The sequence below is a fragment of the Ranitomeya variabilis genome, chromosome 2 (genome assembly GCF_051348905.1).
Source record: "Ranitomeya variabilis isolate aRanVar5 chromosome 2, aRanVar5.hap1, whole genome shotgun sequence".
NCBI lineage: Eukaryota > Metazoa > Chordata > Amphibia > Anura > Dendrobatidae > Ranitomeya > Ranitomeya variabilis.
The window spans coordinates 335311246-335329878 of record NC_135233.1 but is presented as its reverse complement, the minus strand read 5'-3'; the positions used below and the strand labels follow the sequence as shown (position 1 = coordinate 335329878).

The 18633-nt window shown below is 45.0% G+C and overlaps 1 protein-coding gene across 5 annotated transcripts in view; it reads left to right on the top strand.

Moving 5' to 3' along the window:
- The window catches only part of DOCK11 (dedicator of cytokinesis 11), a 395594-nt gene that overhangs the window by 222764 nt on the left and 154197 nt on the right, over positions 1–18633 (top strand). For all 5 annotated transcript variants that reach the window (XM_077285361.1, XM_077285359.1, XM_077285358.1 and 2 more), the window contains 2 exons: positions 7422–7561; positions 13740–13855. In XM_077285361.1, the coding sequence (XP_077141476.1) occupies positions 7422–7561; positions 13740–13855 (256 nt within the window). The remainder of the gene's footprint in view (positions 1–7421; positions 7562–13739; positions 13856–18633) is intronic.

The following is an 18633-nucleotide window of genomic DNA, read 5'->3' as shown; positions in this document are numbered from 1 at the left end:
CATCCTTGGATATGATGCCCCCATTATTTTATGTGCTCCCCCATCCTTGTATATCCTCCTCCATTCTTGTATATGATGCCCCTATTCTTTTATATGCTCCCCATCCTTGTATAGGATGCCCTCATTCTTGTATATATGCCACCATTCTTGTATATGCTCCCCCATCCTGATATATGCCCTTCATCCTGGTATACGCTGCCCCCATCCTTGTATAAGCCCTTCATCCTGGTATATATCTTCCTATCCTTGTAAATGTCACCCCGTTATTGTGTATCCGGCCCCATCCTGCCGGTGCCGCTGTTCAACACATAGAAAGGGAAAAAAAAGCACAATAAACATTGCTACTCACCTTCCTTCCTCTCCCCAAGTCATCTTCGGTGGGCACATGGCGTCACTGCCATGAGCCCATTTGCGTGTACGCCGATGTCAGCCTCTGATTGGCCAGCAGCGTGTATTGCAAGTTCGTGCGCTCCAATACACTTCAGCTGGATGTGCACATCTAGCTGAAGTAGGGGGCTCCTCACCCCACGGCCCACTTATGTGGAACGGCAATGGTGCTTGCCTACAGGGAGGGCTCTGCATGCCATAGGTTCACCACCACTGTGTCTAAAAACGAAAAAAAAACTAAAAAACTACAACAAGCGTTAACTGGATCTGTAAAATGATGCTTCTTGTTTGCTAAAAAAAAAGGCTGCGAAAAACAAAGGCTACTAAACGCTGCATGTGAACATAGCCTAACAATTTACTGTAACTTGTAGTCTCTGCATGTTTACATAATGTCACAGGCAAAACATAGCGTCAACCAGATATCCATAAGTGTCCCACACTGACTTTCCCCCTTGATGATGGTATTACTCCCCAGCAGTATTAACTTAGTGAGAGCCACTCATTTGACTAGTCCATCTGGATGGCAAATGACCTGTTAAGCCCGCCTATTACCCGATTTCATGGGGGCTAAGCTCTCTACCATATGGGTTTTAGAGCAAAATAATATGACACGGAAAGAGAACATATTCCCTATGAAGATATCAGTGTTTCCCCTCCAGCTTTCCATGTGTTCCTACCTGAAAAGGTGTGCATGAGAACTGACCTGACAATGCCTAACCTAGCCTAATATGTTAATAATGATAATAACCCAGCCTAGTTGTCTGTCATTGTGCTTTTTTATGGATTAATGGATGTCAGGTAACGTGACAATGTTTGACTGCTTTCGGCATAATACTCTTCGTACAGATCAGTGTCTCTTTTTAGTCTTCTGGAATATGTTAAATATAATTGTTTAACATGACAACACTTAATCACTGTGTGTCCAGGAGCAAGATAAATGTCAGCACTCACAATAAAGCATTCCTGTGTGACTGGTCATATATATATCCTCGGTTGTATCCTTTCTCTGTGGCCAAGTAACATTCTTTTCTGGTAACTAGATTAATCATTTCTTGTTCTTGGAATGGTCGAGACATTAGGGCGCAGTCAGACGGCCGTATAACACAGAGGACAACCGAATTGCAATGCTCGGACTGGCTGGCGGCTCCCCTGACCCGATCGTGGCAGCTACATAGAAATACATGCTGTCTGCTTGGGCCAGGAGAGCCGTCGTCCGTTATACGGCCATCTGACTGAGACCTTAGGCAAAGTGCACACAAATAAATGCAGACAAACTGGAAATTCTTAGATTCTTTACTGTTACTAAGCTGAGTAAAAACTAAGAAAAATATTTTTATTTCAAGAGTTTCTTTTTATCTGGTTGCGAAAATACATTTTTTAATCCTTAAAGGGGTTTTCCAATTTCAGAAAACCCCTGTCCCTCTGCAGGTTCTTCACCCCCGGGTCCAGCATGGAGCTTTCACCGTTGCTCCTGATATCCGTTATTGTCTGCAGTGCTGACATCACATCGACAGCGCTGCAGACAATCAGTGAGTTTAGCAGCTCTGAGCGGCTTTTCGCATGTACTCTTGCAGAGCCACTGAGCTTCATTATTGGCTGCTGTGCGGTCAGTGAGCTGTTAGCATTGCAGACAATAACACATACTGCTCTGCTAGCAGTGGAGGAGAGTCAGTGCTGAACCATGTAGTAGAAACTATAGTGATTGTGCAAGGCTTGTGTATGCAATCATTATTATCAAGATTAAACCTGCGTGTGGTGCAGTGCCACATGTTGGGCTTTAGGGCACATTTTCTAGTTTGCATCCAGCTGGGTACCAAATCCCAGTAAAATGTTAATCTTGGCAAGCCTAACCTCTTACCGATCATGTTACAACCATGTTCAGAAGGGGCAAGGCACAATTTTGTCATAAATTTTGGCATCGTATTAGTTGTATAAAATGAGTGTGCCGTCCTCTCAGGAGTCTGCTCCAGACAACAGACAAGTACAAGAATACTGATGTGGTATCTTATGTAATAACCCCATCCTGACATGTGACATACACACTTTTCCTATTTAAAAAAAAAAATAAAAAAACATATTTGGTATTGGCACATCTGTAAAAGTCTGACCTATCAAAATATATAAGAATTAAACCAGTATGATAAATGCCTTAATGCAAAAAAAAGAAGTCAAAATGCCAGAATTGCCATTTTTCAGTCACAGCACCCCTACCCACACCCTATAATTCCAATAAAAAGTTACTCATACCACAAAATCATAACCAATATAAATATCAGTTCTTAATAGAGAATATCCTCTTCTAATATATAATTGCCTAGAATACTACTTCCTGCAATTTGTGCCAACTTCCGTGGCTTTGTCCGGAGCTAATGTCCGGAGCTAATGTCCGGAGCTAATGTCCGGAGATAAGTGACGTCACCAGTGTCCTACACCCAGGCAGAGCACAGGGGCCCCAGGCAGCATATGGGGCCCCAGGCAGAGCACAGTGGCCCCAGGCAGAGCACAGGGGCCCCAGGCAGCATATGGGGCCCCAGGCAGAGCACAGTGGTCCCAGGCAGAGCACAGGGGCCCCAGGCAGCCTATGGGGCCCCAGGCAGAGCACAATGGCCCCAGGCAGAGCACAGGGGCCCCAGGCAGCATATGGGGCCCCAGGCAGAGCACAGGGGCCCCAGGCAGCATATGGGGCCCCAGGCAGAGCACAGTGGCCCCAGGCAGAGCACAGGGGCCCCAGGCAGAGCACAGGGGCCCCAGGCAGCATATGGGGCCCCAGGCAGAGCACAGGGGCCCCAGGCAGAGCACAGTGGCCCCAGGCAGAACATGGGGCCCCAGGCAGAGCACAGGGGCCCCAGGCAGAGCACAGGGGCCCCAGGCAGCATATGGGGCCCCAGGCAGAGCACAGTGGTCCCAGGTAGAGCACAGGGGCCCCAGGCAGCCTATGGGGCCCCAGGCAGAGTACAGGGGCCCCAGGCAGCATATGGGGCCCCAGGCAGCATATGGGGCCCCAGGCAGAGCACAGTGGCCCCAGGCAGAGCAGAGCACAGGGGCCCCAGGCAGAACATGGGGCCCCAGGCAGAGCACAGGGCCCCCAGGCAGAGCACAGGGGCCCCAGGCAGCATATGGGGCCCCAGGCAGAGCACAGGGGCCCCAGGCAGCATATGGGGCCCCAGGCAGAGCACAGCGATATTTTGGACCACTGTGCGGTGTTTCAGACCCCCTGTGTGATGTCTGGGTCCCTGTTCTTAAGTATATTAAAGATTAAAGTAACGTATATTAAAGTATATTATAGATCAAATTTGACACGTTTATGAGCACCATTGAGTGATATACTCAAGAATGACATAATTTTTCAACATTTTATGGTTTCAAACTGTAAACACTCAGAGTTTTTTTTACTTCAACCAGAAAACCTTAACGGTTCATAAAAAACTTGACTGTTCAGGATATGATAAAAGTCATAGTATTCTGAATCTTTAACTTATAAAGATACCTTTACATGGGGTGATTATTGGTTCCAGAGAGGCTTTCGGCCGATAATCGTACACATGGCTGGTGACAGGACAATACAATATAAACGTTCAAAGGTAAACACTGATAACATTAAAATCTAATATATAATTGCCTAGAATACTACTTCCGGCAATTTGTGCCAACTTCCGTGGCTTTGTCCGGAGATAATGTCCGGAGATAAGTGACGTCACCAGCGTCCTACACCCGCTCAGGGTGGACAAAGATATATGCCTTCGTGGTGCGCGGCACTTTTCTGATTGGTTGCCGCCTGCCGCGAGCGACCAATCAGAAATGTGCCGTACTGTCAAGAATTGTCAAGAGCTGGTGAGTGCAGCCATTTTTTGTTCTTTCTTACTATTATTTATTAATTGTATTATTCTTACATTTGAATAAATAAAGTATATATGGATTCTAGACTCCCGATTCTTTAGAATCGGGCTGCCATCTAGTTTATTATAAACTATGTAATAAATTACCAAAATACAAGTCCCTGTGAAACCTTCATTTCTAAAGTTGACATTTTTTAGGTACTTCTGTTTCTTACGAAGCGCTGCGACATTGTCACCATCACAGAGCCTCTGGGGGAAGACACATGGTCACTACGAGACAAGACATTTCACTGTTGAATGCATTAAAGATATAAAGAATATAGGCCACAGTCACTTCAGGAACATCCAGGGATTAAATCCTGACCACCATCACCAATCCTGAAAAAAAAAAGGATTCTGAAGAGCCCCTTGTGAATGGAGTGGTGGTCAATCAAGTGCACTGCCTGTCCATTCATTCTCTTGGGATTGCCGAAAAACAGCTGAGTGCAGCGCTTGGCCATGTACGGCGGTCCCATTAACAATGTGCAGTGTACATGATCAACCACGACTCTGTTCACAAGGGACTCTTCAGAGGCCCGTTTCTCAGGATCAGTTGCGGTACTCGCTGCAAGACCCTCAGTAATCAGGATATTTTCCCCTATTCAAATTGTAGGGGATAACCTCACATGTCTGTATAATACCAGTACCGGTATCTCAGCAGAGCAGGAGCAGAGTGTCATTATCATATCGCATCCGATGCTCTCGCATGAGAGAATCATCGGATGCCATACGCTAATGGGACCCTGGCCTAATACTGTCGGATACTCATGGAGATACTATTGTCAGCCATTCAGTTCCAGCAATTGGAGGTATTCATATCTGGACTCATGTGCCAATACGATTTGGCATTGGTTAACGATACCCGTGGATCATTCCCTTAGCGTGTACAGGGCTGGGGATTGCGTATATACACATACAAGTGCATGTTTTTGGCTCTTTATGCCACCGTATTTTTATTTAAAATGAAACAACTGAGATACAAATGAAGTGGAGACTTTCAGGTTTAATTTAATGGTTTAAACAAAATTATCCTGTGAAACATTTAGAAATTGCAACCATTTTCCTACAAAGCCTCCTTGTTTCATTGGCTCAAAAGTAATTGTACAAACTTTGTCATAAATAAAATGTTCTTCTTTAATACTTTGTAGAGAATCCTTTGCAGGTAATGAGTTCTTGAAGTCTGGAAGCCATTGGTGTCACCAAATGCTGTGTTTTCTCCTTTGTGATGCTTTGACACCTTTACTGCAGCTGACTTCAGTTGTTGCTTGTTTGGGGGTCTTTCTGTCATAAATTGTGTCTTACGCATGTGAAATGCATGTTCGATGGGATTGAGATCTGATGATTGACTCGGCCGTTGCAAAATATTTCACTTCTTTGCCTTAAAAAACCCAAACTCCTGGATTGCTTTCCCAGTATGTTTTAGTTCATTGCCCAACTGAACTGTGAAGCGTCGTCCAATCAACCTTGCTGCATTTGGTTGAATCTGAGAAGAAAGTATCGCCCTGTACACTTCAGAACTCATCAAACTGCTTCTGTCCTCAGTCACTTCATCAATAAACACTAGTGACCCTGGGCCATTGGAAGCCATGCATGCCCGCGCCATAACACTGCCTCTGCCATGTTCTGCACTTTGGATCATGAACTGTTCCAAGTCTTCTCCATACTTTCTTACTGTCTTCTTACCATCATTCTGGTACAGGTTGCTTTTCAAGAAATGGGCTGGCTTCTTGAATTTTTTTTTTTGCAAAGTCTATTGTGACCTTTCTGTTTTTAAGACTGATTAATGCTTTGCAGCATGTGGTAAACCCTCTGTATTTGCTTTCATTAAGTCTTCTCTTTATGGTAGACTAGGATACTGAAACACCTACTTCCTGGAGAGTGTTCTCCATTTGGGTGGATATTGTGAAGGAGTTTTTCTTCACCATGGAAAGGATTTTGTCATCATCCACCACTATTGTTTTCCATGGACATCCAGGCCTTTTTGAAAATGTACCAAACTGTTGATTTGGCCACTTCTAACATTTCTACTATCTCTTTGATGGATTTTTTCTTTTTTGAAACCTAATGATGGTCTGTTCCTCTTCCATTGAGAGCTCCTTTGACTGCATGTTGTGGGTTCACAGCAACAGCTTCCAAATGCAAATGCCACATGTGGAATCAGCTCCAGACCTTTTACTTGCTTAATTGATGATGGATTAACAAGGGAGTAACTCATCCAACCCATTAAAGAGCTATTGAGATAATTGTCCAATTACTTTTGGTACCTTTAAATAGAGGTAGCTACATATTAAAGAGCTGTAATTCTTAAACCCTTACTCCAATTGGGATGTGAATACCCTCAAATTAAAGCTGAGAGTTTATGTTTTTATAAACATCTAAAATGCCAAAATATGCGTCACTGTCCAACTATTTTTGGACCTAACTGTGTGGCAATATGACACTGAAAACTCCATGGACACATTGTGTATGTGCTTACTGATGATGTGCATTGGGTACTACAGGAGAAGCCTGTAATTCGGGCAAGCGCTGTGTAGGTTAGAAGACGTTCATGGCATTACAAGCCATCCTCCTTATGAGGTATAGACTAGAGAGGCTGGACCACATGGTGGGATTTGTATATGAATATATTTATAGGTGATCTAGGTATAGATAATTAAATTAATTAGTCCCTTTTTACAATATTAATTGGGATTATGAATTTTACACTTAAACTGCTAATATTAGTTTTTGAACATTATTTTGTGTGAAATATAAATGCATTCTCTTATCTGGGACTTTATTGTACAACATTATATATTGATTGATGCTAATTGATGCATGATGTTCGCATCCCTGTAAATATCGGCACTTTCACACCATGTTATGCTTTGCAAAGGCTCATTGCTGTATTTTCTGGAGCTGAAATGTCACACTGAGATGGGTGAATAATTACCACTTTTTTTCATACCTTTTTTTTTTTGTATCTGTTTTATGTTCTGTGTATGATGCTTGGGTTTATTGTACAAATTCACACTCACTCCTGGCAGATAATATTTTGTACTATTTGTTCATCTGTTTACATGATTTCATTAGTGTTTATTTCTCAGATGAACTTAATGTGACCCGTCAGTCTGTGTTGCCTTAATAGGTAATAATGTCTTCAATCAACTTTCTTTCTAGGGTCCAGGATGCTTGGATATCTAAGCAGTTTGTGGCCGGAGATAGAAAATCTCAGACGATGCCTGCTCTGCGGAGTAAAGCTGGAGCCACACGTCTGCATCACCTTAGCAGTCTAGAAAGTTCCTTCACGCTGAATCATAGTAAGTAATACAACACATTACATCAACTTTCTAGAAAATCATAGGAATGGTTATGATGCTTATTACTGGTGCGTAACAGCCTGGTTGTTAATTGCAGGGTACCTGAAACACCCAAGCCACAATAATAGGGGTCACACCCAGGTCCAAGAGCGTCTTCCACATATGATGAGACCAGTTCTGTAAATTACATGTGGTATTGGGGGATAACTTGGTTGTAGTGGGACGAGAAACTCCAAATAACTCTCTGCTATGCCATGCCCTCAGTTTAGGTTTTCTATAAGGCCAGGTTCACATAGGCGTATTTCAGCATCCATATACGGACTGCAATGCCCAGATTGACCGCGGGTCTCCTGACCCGAAATTTGGGTCTGAAGATTTGCAGTCAGTCTGGGCATTACGAACTGTGAAGTACGCCCATGTGAACCCAGTGATTGGCAGTTGCCTGAGAATTTTCATCAGTCAGTGCTCCCTGCAGGCAAGCCAAGCGCTGTCAATCACCAGTGATGGAGACTATCCAACCAGTAGCACTGAGCCTCTAGACCACACCGAAGGGTGCATGAAGAAGCCTTATTAGTATAGCTGATTAAACTTCAATTTTTACAGAGCGGAGGCAGCGTTTATTAAAATTGGCAATGCGATTTTTAATAGGAGCCATAAACCTATACGGCTATGTGCTTAGTTTATCACCTCCAAAAGAAAAATTTATTGCAGCACTGTCAAAAATATTATTGTCTTATTTTCAATCTCATAAGCAAGATAAGGTGTACAAACACACAGCACGCGGCTTTCTGTTTGTACTGTGTATCCTGCTTATGCGCTTGAAATAAAAAATATAATATTTGCCTTAATGTATTTATTGGAAGTTATTGCAGAGGCTATTGTGTGATTGCAGAGGACCACTACAATACGCTAGTCCATCGCTAATATGTGCAGTGCTGCCACAGTGACTGCCCGGTGATGACTTGGTTTTTTTGTTTGCTCCGATCTGTGCCTGGTTTATTATTTTGAATAGTTTCTCTTTAATTACCTTAGCTCTGGTGGTCTAGGGTGACATTTTTTTTACCGTTTGATCAATAGTACAGGAGGGGATTAAAATGTATTAAGGTAGAAGAGAGGACAATGTCTTATTTCATTGTGGAGTGAGGTTAAATTAGGATGTAGGGTAGGATAGTTAAAGAGAATCTGTAAGCAGGTTTTTGTTAGGTAATCTGATAGCAGGATGATGTAGGGATAGAGACTCTGATTCCAGTGATGCATCACTTAGTTTACTTGGTGCAGCAGATGTGATAAAAATCAGTTTTCTCTGCTGCAGATCTAGCAGAGCTCTGAGTGCTGAGCCCTACTATAGCACCCCGCTAACTCCACTGACTGGCATCTTTCTGTGTACACTCTATATTGACAACTGCTAATTAGTGATGAGCGAATGTGCTTGGATAACGTCTTATCTGAGCATGCTCAGGTGTTCACAGAGCATCTGGGAGTGCTTGTATATTATGTTCCAGTCCCTGCGGCTGCATGATTGTGTCTCAACACGTGGAGATTGCCTGTTTGTTACCCAAATTGTTATTGTTCCTTGGTGATCAAGTGTAAATAGAGGGCTTAAACCTGGTGAACTGGTCATTTAATCACATTAACTCAAGGAGACTTGTTAGGGTACTGTCACACTCTGCAACTTTCCAACGATCACGACCAGCGATACGACCTGGCCGTGATCGTTGGAAAGTCGTTGTGTGGTCGCTGGAGAGCTGTCACACAGACCGCTCTCCAGCGACCAACGATGCCGAAGGCCCCGGGTAACCAGGGTAAACATCGGGTTACTAAGCGCAGGGCCGCGCTTACTAACCCGATGTTTACCCTGGTTACCATCGTAAAAGTAATAAAAAAAAAAACCGTACATACTCACCTTCTGATGTCCGTCAGGTCCCTGGCTGTCTGCTTCCCGCTCTGACTGAGTGCCGCCGTAAAGTGAAAGCAGATCACAGTGGTGACGTCACCGCTGTGCTCTGCTCTTACATTCCGGCCGGCAGTCAGTCAGAGCGGGAAGCAGACAGCCAGGGACCTGACGGACATCAGAAGGTGAGTATGTACGGTTTGTTTGTTTTTTTACTTTTACGATGGTAACCAGGGTAAACATCGGGTTACTAAGCGCGGCCCTGCGCTTAGTAACCCGATGTTTACCCTGGTTACAAGCGAACGCATCGTTGGATCGGTGTCACACACACCGATCCAACGATGACAGCGGGAGATCCAGCGACGAAAGAAAGTGCCAAACGATCTGCTACGACGTACGATTCTCAGCAGGGTCCCTGATCGCTGCTGCGTGTCAGACACAGCGATATCGTATGGATATCGCTGGAACGTCACGGATCGTACCGTCGTAGCGACAAAAGTGCCACTGTGTGACAGTACCCTTAGCTATACGTTTTTTGAATAAAAGTTCATCTTATTGTGCAAAAAATATCACACATATGTACATAACTTGTTCATGCCAATGTAAATTGCTGTTTTTGTGCTTTTTAATTATTTAGTGTTACATCACCGTGTGCATTCTCTGCTGCTGTTCTGAAAGCAATTTAGGGTACTGTCTCACAGTGGCACTTTGGTCGCTACGACGGCACGATCCGTGACGTTCCAGCGATATCCATACGATATCGCTGTGTCTGACACGCTACTGCGATCAGGGACCCCGCTGAGAATCGTACGTCGTAGCAGATCGTTTGAAACTTTCTTTCGTCGTCAAGTGTCCCGCTGTGGCGGCATGATCGCATCGTGTAACAAAGGTGTGCACGATATTGTATACGATGTGCGCACAGAAACCAATGGCTTCTACATCGCAAATACGTCATGAAATTATCGCTCCAGCGCCGTGCATTGCAAAGTGTGACCGCAGTCTACGACGCTGGAGCGATAATCAAGCGACGCTGGAACGTCACAGATCGTGCCGTCGTAGCGACCAAAGTGCCACTGTGAGACGGTACCCTTAGTGTTTGGTAGATTTATTGTATTTTACTTCAACCTTATTCGGCTTACAAGTTACACAACAAAATCATACTGATGTGGCTAGTATTTTCTCTTAAAGGCTGTGTGCAGCTTCACACAGAATTGTTTGAAAAATTAAAGGGAATCTGTCACCTACTTTTTCGTATATAAGATGCGGCCACCCCCTTTAGGGGCTTATCTACAGCATTCTGTAATGCTGTAGATAAGCCCCCGATGTATCCTGAAAGATAAGAAAAACAAGTTAGATTATACTCACCCGGGGGGGCGGTCCGGTGCGGTCCGTTCCGATGGCCGTTGCAGGTCCGGGGCCAGCGCCTCCCATCTTCATGCAATAACGTCCTCTTCTTTGCTTCCTGTCACGGCTCCTGCGCAGGCGTACTTTATCTGCCCTGTTGAGGGCAGTGCAAAGTACTGCAGTGCGCAGGCACTGGGCTTCTCGGACCTTTCCCGCTGCCAGCGCACTGCAGTAGTTTGTTCTGCCCTCAACAGGGCAAATCAGTACGCCTGCGCAGGAGCTGCGGCAGGAAGAAAAGAAGAGGACGTCATCGTATGAAGATGGGAGGTGCCGGAACTGCACCGCGACACCCATCAGACCCGGAACGCACCAGACCGCCCCTGGGTGAGTATAATCTAACTTGTTTTTCTACTCTTTCAGGTTACATTGGGGGCTTATCTACAGCATTACAGAATGCTTATATACGAAAAAGTAGGTGACAGATTCCCTTTAAGCAACTTTATGAATAGTCTTCATTAGTTAGAACCTGTCACCATGGAAAATTAGTTTTACCTACAGATATGGGGTTAATCTGCAGGTTAGTAGCGCTACAATGCTGCCCGGCTGCCTTACTGAAAGTGTGGCTAGTGGGAGAAAATTAACTTGTTTCCTCCCAGGAGACTGCCGGCTTTTAGTCATAGAGGAGGTGCTGGGAGTGATTACAGTCATCGCTCACAGCACACCTCACTATAATGTAGGCTGTAAGTACACTCCAGGAACTTTGATTGACAGCTCTGCACAGATGTATTGGAAAGCCTGCTGTCAGTCAAACCGTTGAGGTGTGATAGAGGATGCTCGCAGTATACTGAACGGTCACTATAATCGCTCCCTTCACCCATCCTATGACTGAAAGCTGTCAGCTCCCGGGATGAAGTAAAGGTACCTTCACACGAAACGATATCGCTAGCGATCCGTGACGTTGCAGCGTCCTGGCTAGCGATATCGTTTCGTTTGACACGCAGCAGCGATCAGGATCCTGCTGTGATGTCGCTGGTCGCTGAATAAAGTCCAGAACTTTATTTGGTCGTCCGATCGCCGTGTATCGTTGTGTTTGAAAGCAAAAGCAACGATACCAGCGATGTTTTACACTGGTAACCAGGGTAAACATCGGGTTGCTAAGCGCAGGGCCGCGCTTAGTAACCCGATGTTTACCCTGGTTACCAGCGTAAAAGTAAAAAAAACAAACAGTACATGCTCACCTGCACGTCCCCCAGCGTCTGCTTCCTGACACTGACTGAGCTCCGGCCCTAAAGTGAAAGTGAAAGCACAGCGGTGACGTCACCGCTGTGCTGTTAGGGCCGGAGCTCAGTCAGTGTCAGGAAGCAGATGCTGGGGGACGCGCAGGTGAGCATGTACTGTTTGTTTTTTTTACTTTTACTCTGGTAACCAGGGTAAACATCGGGTTACTAAGCGCGGCCCTGCGCTTAGCAACCCGATGTTTACCCTGGTTACCCGGGGACCTCGGCATCGTTGGTCGCTGGAGAGCGGTCTGTGTGACAGCTCCCCAGCGATCAAACAGCGACGCTGCAGCGATCGGCATAGTTGTCGCTATCGCTGCAGCGTCGCTTCGTGTGAAGGTACCTTAAGTTAATTTTCTCCCGGTAGCCTGGCTTTCAGTAAGGCAGCGGGTACAGCATTGTACTGCTACTTAAGGTACCGTCACACTAAACGATATCGCTAGCGATCCGTGACGTTGCAGCGTCCTCGCTAGCGATATCGTTTAGTTTGACACGCAGCAGCGATCAGGATCCTGCTGTGATGTCGCTGGTCGCTGAATAAAGTCCAGAACTTTATTTGGTCGTCCGATCGCTGTGTATCGTTGTGTTTGACACCAAAAGCAACGATACCAGCGATGTTTTACACTGGTAACCAGGGTAAACATCGGGTTACTAAGCGCAGGGCCGCGCTTAGTAACCCGATGTTTACCCTGGTTACCAGCGTAAAAGTAAAAAAAACAAACCGTACATGCTCACCTGCACGTCCCCCAGCGTCTGCTTCCTGACACTGACTGAGCTCCGGCCCTGAAGTGAAAGTGAAAGCACAGCGGTGACGTCACCGCTGTGCTGTTAGGGCCGGAGCTCAGTCAGTGTCAGGAAGCAGAGGCTGGGGGACGCGCAGGTGAGCATGTACTGTTTGTTTTTTTTACTTTTACGCTGGTAACCAGGGTAAACATCGGGTTACTAAGCACGGCCCTGCGCTTAGCAACCCGATGTTTACCCTGGTTACCCAGGGACCTCGGCATCGTTGGTCGCTGGAGAGCGGTCTGTGTGACAGCTCTCCAGCGATCAAACAGCGACGCTGCAGCGATCAGCATCGTTGTCGCTATCGCTGCAGCGTCGCTTAATGTGACGGTACCTTTAGCTGCAGATGAATCCAGTATCTGTAGGTAAATAGCATTTTCCAATTGACAGCTTCACTTTAACATGTTATACTATTTTGCAGCTTGAGAGTGTTTATCTAGCTGAGTGCTTTTGCAAAACTGTTAGAAATCTGTCAGAGTTCCTGCTAAGTTCTGATGGCTCTTTCTGGTCCCTTCTCTCAGTGTTTGGCCTCATTCAGATGCACAATTTTCTCTCTTACAAGAAAAACGGACCTATTATTTTGATCAGAGTTTGATCAGAGTGTGGTCTCAGTGTTATCAGATTTTCTCATACGTAGAGAAAAAAAAAATTCTCCACCTTCTCCTTTCTGACAGTTTGTGAAGTTTCAGTGGGTCCATGAAAAAAATCGGACCACACTTGGATGACATCGAAGTATGGTCCCATTTTTTTTCACAGACCCATTAACTTGCATTGCCAGTTTTCATCTTACCCTCAGTTCAAAATCGTACATGTCTCTCAATTTTTCTGCAATTTGTTGTCCTCTAAATTACTTATTTTTTTTAAAGATTATGCACTTTTACAGGTTCAGGTTTCACTGAAGCTGATATTTTGCATCAAGCATTGCTCGAAGGTAACTGTACTACGGAAGTGTCCTTGACTGTACTGGATACCATCTCTTTCTTCACTCAAACCTTTAGGGTAAGGATTTGCTCTTTAGAGAACAGCATAACTTTTGTGTGAAAAAAAGGCTCCAGAAAAGGAAAATTGTATTTTATTGTACCAAATTCAGGTACAAATTTATTTTACAGTGTTCTGAATATAGATAAGATAGATCTCGATTCATTATTGCATTTGCGCTTTTTGTCTAGTCTTTGTTGTTTTTTTTCTATTTGCACCTTATTCTTCTCTTAATTTGTGCCCTTTCTAAAGTCTATTTCACATTTTTGTCTGTTGTTATTTTTATATTCATTATTGTAGGCAGCGTTTAGGATTTCCAGATGTTCTCGGCTGATCAATTGCATCTTTTGAAAGAGTCACAAAATGTTTGCGCACATGTACTCCAGTTTCTCCTTGGAGAGATTTTATGTATGGCTGAATTTTTTTGCGGAAATTTTACAACCTTTTAGCAGAACCTGTGAATTATTCACTAAAAGGTGGCAGAAAAGATTAAAAACTTTTTAGTATTTGAAAAAACTTTATTGATACTGTCATGTGTAGATTACATGCGTTTTTAGTGCATTTCCACATATGAGTTTTTTACCTGCGGAATTTCGGCATCTAGTGCAAGGCTATGGTTAAATCCGCACATAAAACTCGGCGTACCCAAGAGAAATTGACAATTTGCGCATTTTAATATAAGAAAAGAGCACTGGCGCACTACTAATAGTACAATACTAATTAAAGGGGTGCAAGAAGAGTGGTGACATGATGATGCACACACAGACAGAAAGAGCCACTCCAAAATACTGCACACCACTGTATGAATATATATATAAAAAGGCAAACTTTTATTGATCAGAAAAGGTAAAAACACTTAAAAAATACATGTAAAGATCTAGATCCCCAGTGATCCTGCCAGAGTCATAGAGGTCATCAAAAAATATATATACGGTATGTCCAAACAATGAATACAATGTATATAATATCATCTCAGGATAATGACCTCACATGTGGAAATATAAGATGTTAATCAAACTCGCCCCGGAGGGGCACAAAGCAGATGGATAGGTACTACAGTTGTAGAACTAACCAGACATCAATAAATTTGTAAAGTGCATAAATAACAGTACCAAAAGCCATAGAAGTTAATGTTCAACATATACCAGTAAATCAATGTAATGATAATCTGTCAATAGTAAACCAACAGCAGCATAAAGTAGGTACAAGTAAGAAGCGGTTAGTCTTGCGCCAGAAGGCCAAAGGGCACAAAAGATGAAAAGATCTAAATGAACAGCTGTGCCAGAGTGTAATACCGCAGCCTGATGAAAGCGGAGATATGCGGAGCCCACATGTAACGCAGCCGAAATAAGGAATGCTGTAGCCGGGGGAGAGAAGTAAGGCAGAGATCAGCGTGGGGAAAAGCCCAACGCCTGTCGCCGTTGCAAGGACGGCTTCGTCAGGGGAAGATGTTAATCGGGCGATCAATAGAGGTTTAAATACCTTCAGTAAGATCAGGTACACGCGTGAGGCACGCCAGGAACCGGAACCGGAAGTGACAAAAAGAGGGCAAAGGAGTTGTATATGCAGACGTCTCTGCCAGTAACACATAATGCGCATGCGCTGGAGTCAATAAGCTGGAGGTTTGTATACAAGTAAAGGGAGGTGTGCTGGGGCCCAGCATATAAAGGTGCATGAATGCACCAGATACGAACGGACAGAGTAGTAATAGTAACAATCAAGGACACACACATATGGGATTGTTAAAAGGGAAGTGAAGGAAACATCAGGAAAGGGATGACAAGTGCCTGGACTGGATGCTCTTGATCAGCAACGTTATTCTATAAAGAAAAAAATATCTGTAAAGAAAAAATATAAATAAATGTGAAAACCAATGATAATGACCTTGTTGTAATGCTCATTTATTGTGCAAAACAAGCGTACGTAATACCATATATGAAAATATATGGAAAATATGCACCAGAAGTATATTCAGTTCAGAAAAACCTGCAGGATAAGGGGAACGCCACAATTGTGGCAGAAAAGGAGCGCCGTATAAAGAACACGGAAAGAAGAAATTTTTCCAGCTAGTTCTTTTATGGGCTGTTCTAACCAATGCGTGCCTCACGCGTGTACCTGATCTTACTGAAGGTATTTAAACCTCTATTGATCGCCCGATTAACATCTTCCCCTGACGAAGCAGTCCTTGCAACGGCGACAGGCGTTGGGCTTTTCCCCACGCTGATCTCTGCCTTACTTCTCTCCCCCGGCTACAGCATTCCTTATTTCGGCTGCGTTACATGTGGGCTCCGCATATCTCCGCTTTCATCAGGCTGCGGTATTACACTCTGGCACAGCTGTTCATTTAGATCTTTTCATCTTTTGTGCCCTTTGGCCTTCTGGCGCAAGACTAACCGCTTCTTACTTGTACCTACTTTATGCTGCTGTTGGTTTACTATTGACAGATTATCATTACATTGATTTACAGGTATATGTTGAACATTAACTTCTATGGCTTTAGGTACTGTTATTTATGCACTTTACAAATTTATTGATGTCTGGTTAGTTCTACAACTGTAGTACCTATCCATCTGCTTTGTGCCCCTCCGGGGCGAGTTTGATTAACATCTTATTTTACTCTTCACCACGACAGCACCCTACTGGAGAGAGGGATCCGCCCCGCAGGAACAGGAAACCTATTGAGAAATAAATGGGGGCGGTCCGCCTCTCCTCCTCAGTTTAGGTTTCCTGTTCCTGCGGGAACGACAGGATTTCTTAATGAGAAAGCATACCTGGGCTTGCATGCCGCCTGCGCAGTGTCCGAGAGAACGGCAGGGGCTGCGGCTCAGAAGCAGCGTCGGGGGAGTTCCGTTAGACGGCTCCCTCCTCGTCTGATGGAGCGGGCAGACGGCCGGGTCCGGGAAAGGCCGACCGGCGTCCTTCCCAGCGTGCGGTACGGCAGCAGGAGCCGGGTAAGGTGACCTTCCATTGCGGCCCGGCGTTGAATCCCGGGCCGCACGTGCGCCGACCGCCGCACATACAGGCTACCCCGGAAGTGGATCTTGGACTTCCGGGGCGCCTAGGCCGGATCCAGGGCGGGGGAGCCGGCACTGGTCTGCGCATGCGCAAAAAAAAAACAAAAAAAAAAAACCCAACGTTTTGGCGCTCTATTTAAAGCGCTCACTAACACTGAAACGGCGATGCAGAGATGTCATCCCCAGGTGCCATGGACCCCACAACCGGAGTTCCAGTACCCCCCGCCAAAGATCACGCCAGAGGATCCTCGGACACCGCTCGTAAAAGCGACGGTTCCAGAACAGGATCTCGGCCTTCTGATCCGGTATTATTTGCTTCACTGGGTGAGTTGTGAACTCTGCCTATTAAGCTAACGCTGTCTCCCTATCTTTCTCTTTTCCCTTTCTCTCTCTACTTACACGCTTAGAGCAAAAAACGACAAAAAACGAAGCACAGGGAATGTGCCTTGTGTAACCAGCCCCTCCCTGACTCATACCCCAAAAAACTTTGTGAGGACTGTTTTAAAGAAACAACACAGGGAGCAGCAGTGTCCATTACGGACCTACGGGCCATTATTAGAGAAGAACTAAAAAATATGACCCAGGAAAAACCACGTAGTTCTAAATCTAAAACGCCGACACTTGTGTCAGACTCCGACAGTGACCAACCGATACTGTCAGACGCCTCCCTATCATCATGTCCAGCGTCATCATCCTCATCAGAGATTGAGGGACGCTCATGTTTTCCCTTGGACAGTGTGGACAACTTGGTAAAATCTATTCGAAATACCATGGGGTGTGAGGAGTCTAAGGGTGCGCAAACCGCGCAAGAAATAATGTTCGCGGGTTTGGCAGACAGAAAGAGGAGATGTTTTCCGGTTATACCAGCAGTGAAAACATTAATTAAAAGAGAGTGGGAGAAGCAAGATCAGAGAGGCTTTCTACCCTCAGCGTCAAAACGTAAATATCCGTTTAGTGACGAGGAGCTTCTTACTTGGACCAAAGTCCCTAAGGTCGACGCAGCTGTAGCCTCTACCTCCAAACAATCCACTCTACCTGTGGAGGATGCGGGACTATTGGTCGATCCTTTGGATCGTAAGGCTGAATCATCCCTTAAACGTTCCTGGGAAGCGGCTACAGGAATATTCAAACCTGCAGTAGCCAGCACTTGCGCGGCCCGGTCAATGATCATCTGGATTGATCAGTTAGACCAGCAAATTGAAAAGAAAAGCTCGAGGGAAAAACTAAGGGCAGCCATCCCTTTAATACGAGGAGCAGCGGCCTTTCTGGCAGACGCCTCCGCCGACTCACTCCGTTTAGCAGCAAGATCTGCGGGCCTTGTAAATAACGCAAGAAGAGCCCTATGGATGAACAGTTGGAAAGGGGACGCGCAATCTAAATCTAAAATATGCGCAATCCCATGTGAGGGTGAGTACCTCTTTGGTAAAACCTTAGATGAGATACTCAAAAAGGCAAAGGACAGGAAGAAAGCTTTTCCTGAAACCTCTATTCCGTTTTACAGGAGAGCCTTTAAGAGGAGGCCGTTTGGCAAAAGGAGGCAAACGGATAGGTCTACAACATGGACCCCTAAGGACGACAAGCAGAGAGGTACCATGTTTAGAAGACCCAACCCCCCAAAAGACAAATACTGAGGACATACCAGTTGGGGGCAGACTTAAATTTTTCACCACCCAATGGGAGAAGATAACATCTAGCTCGTGGGTTTTAAATATCGTCCGAGATGGAATTAAATTAAAATTCTCTCGTGTGCCCCACGAGTCTTATATTATAACAACTCTCAGCTCG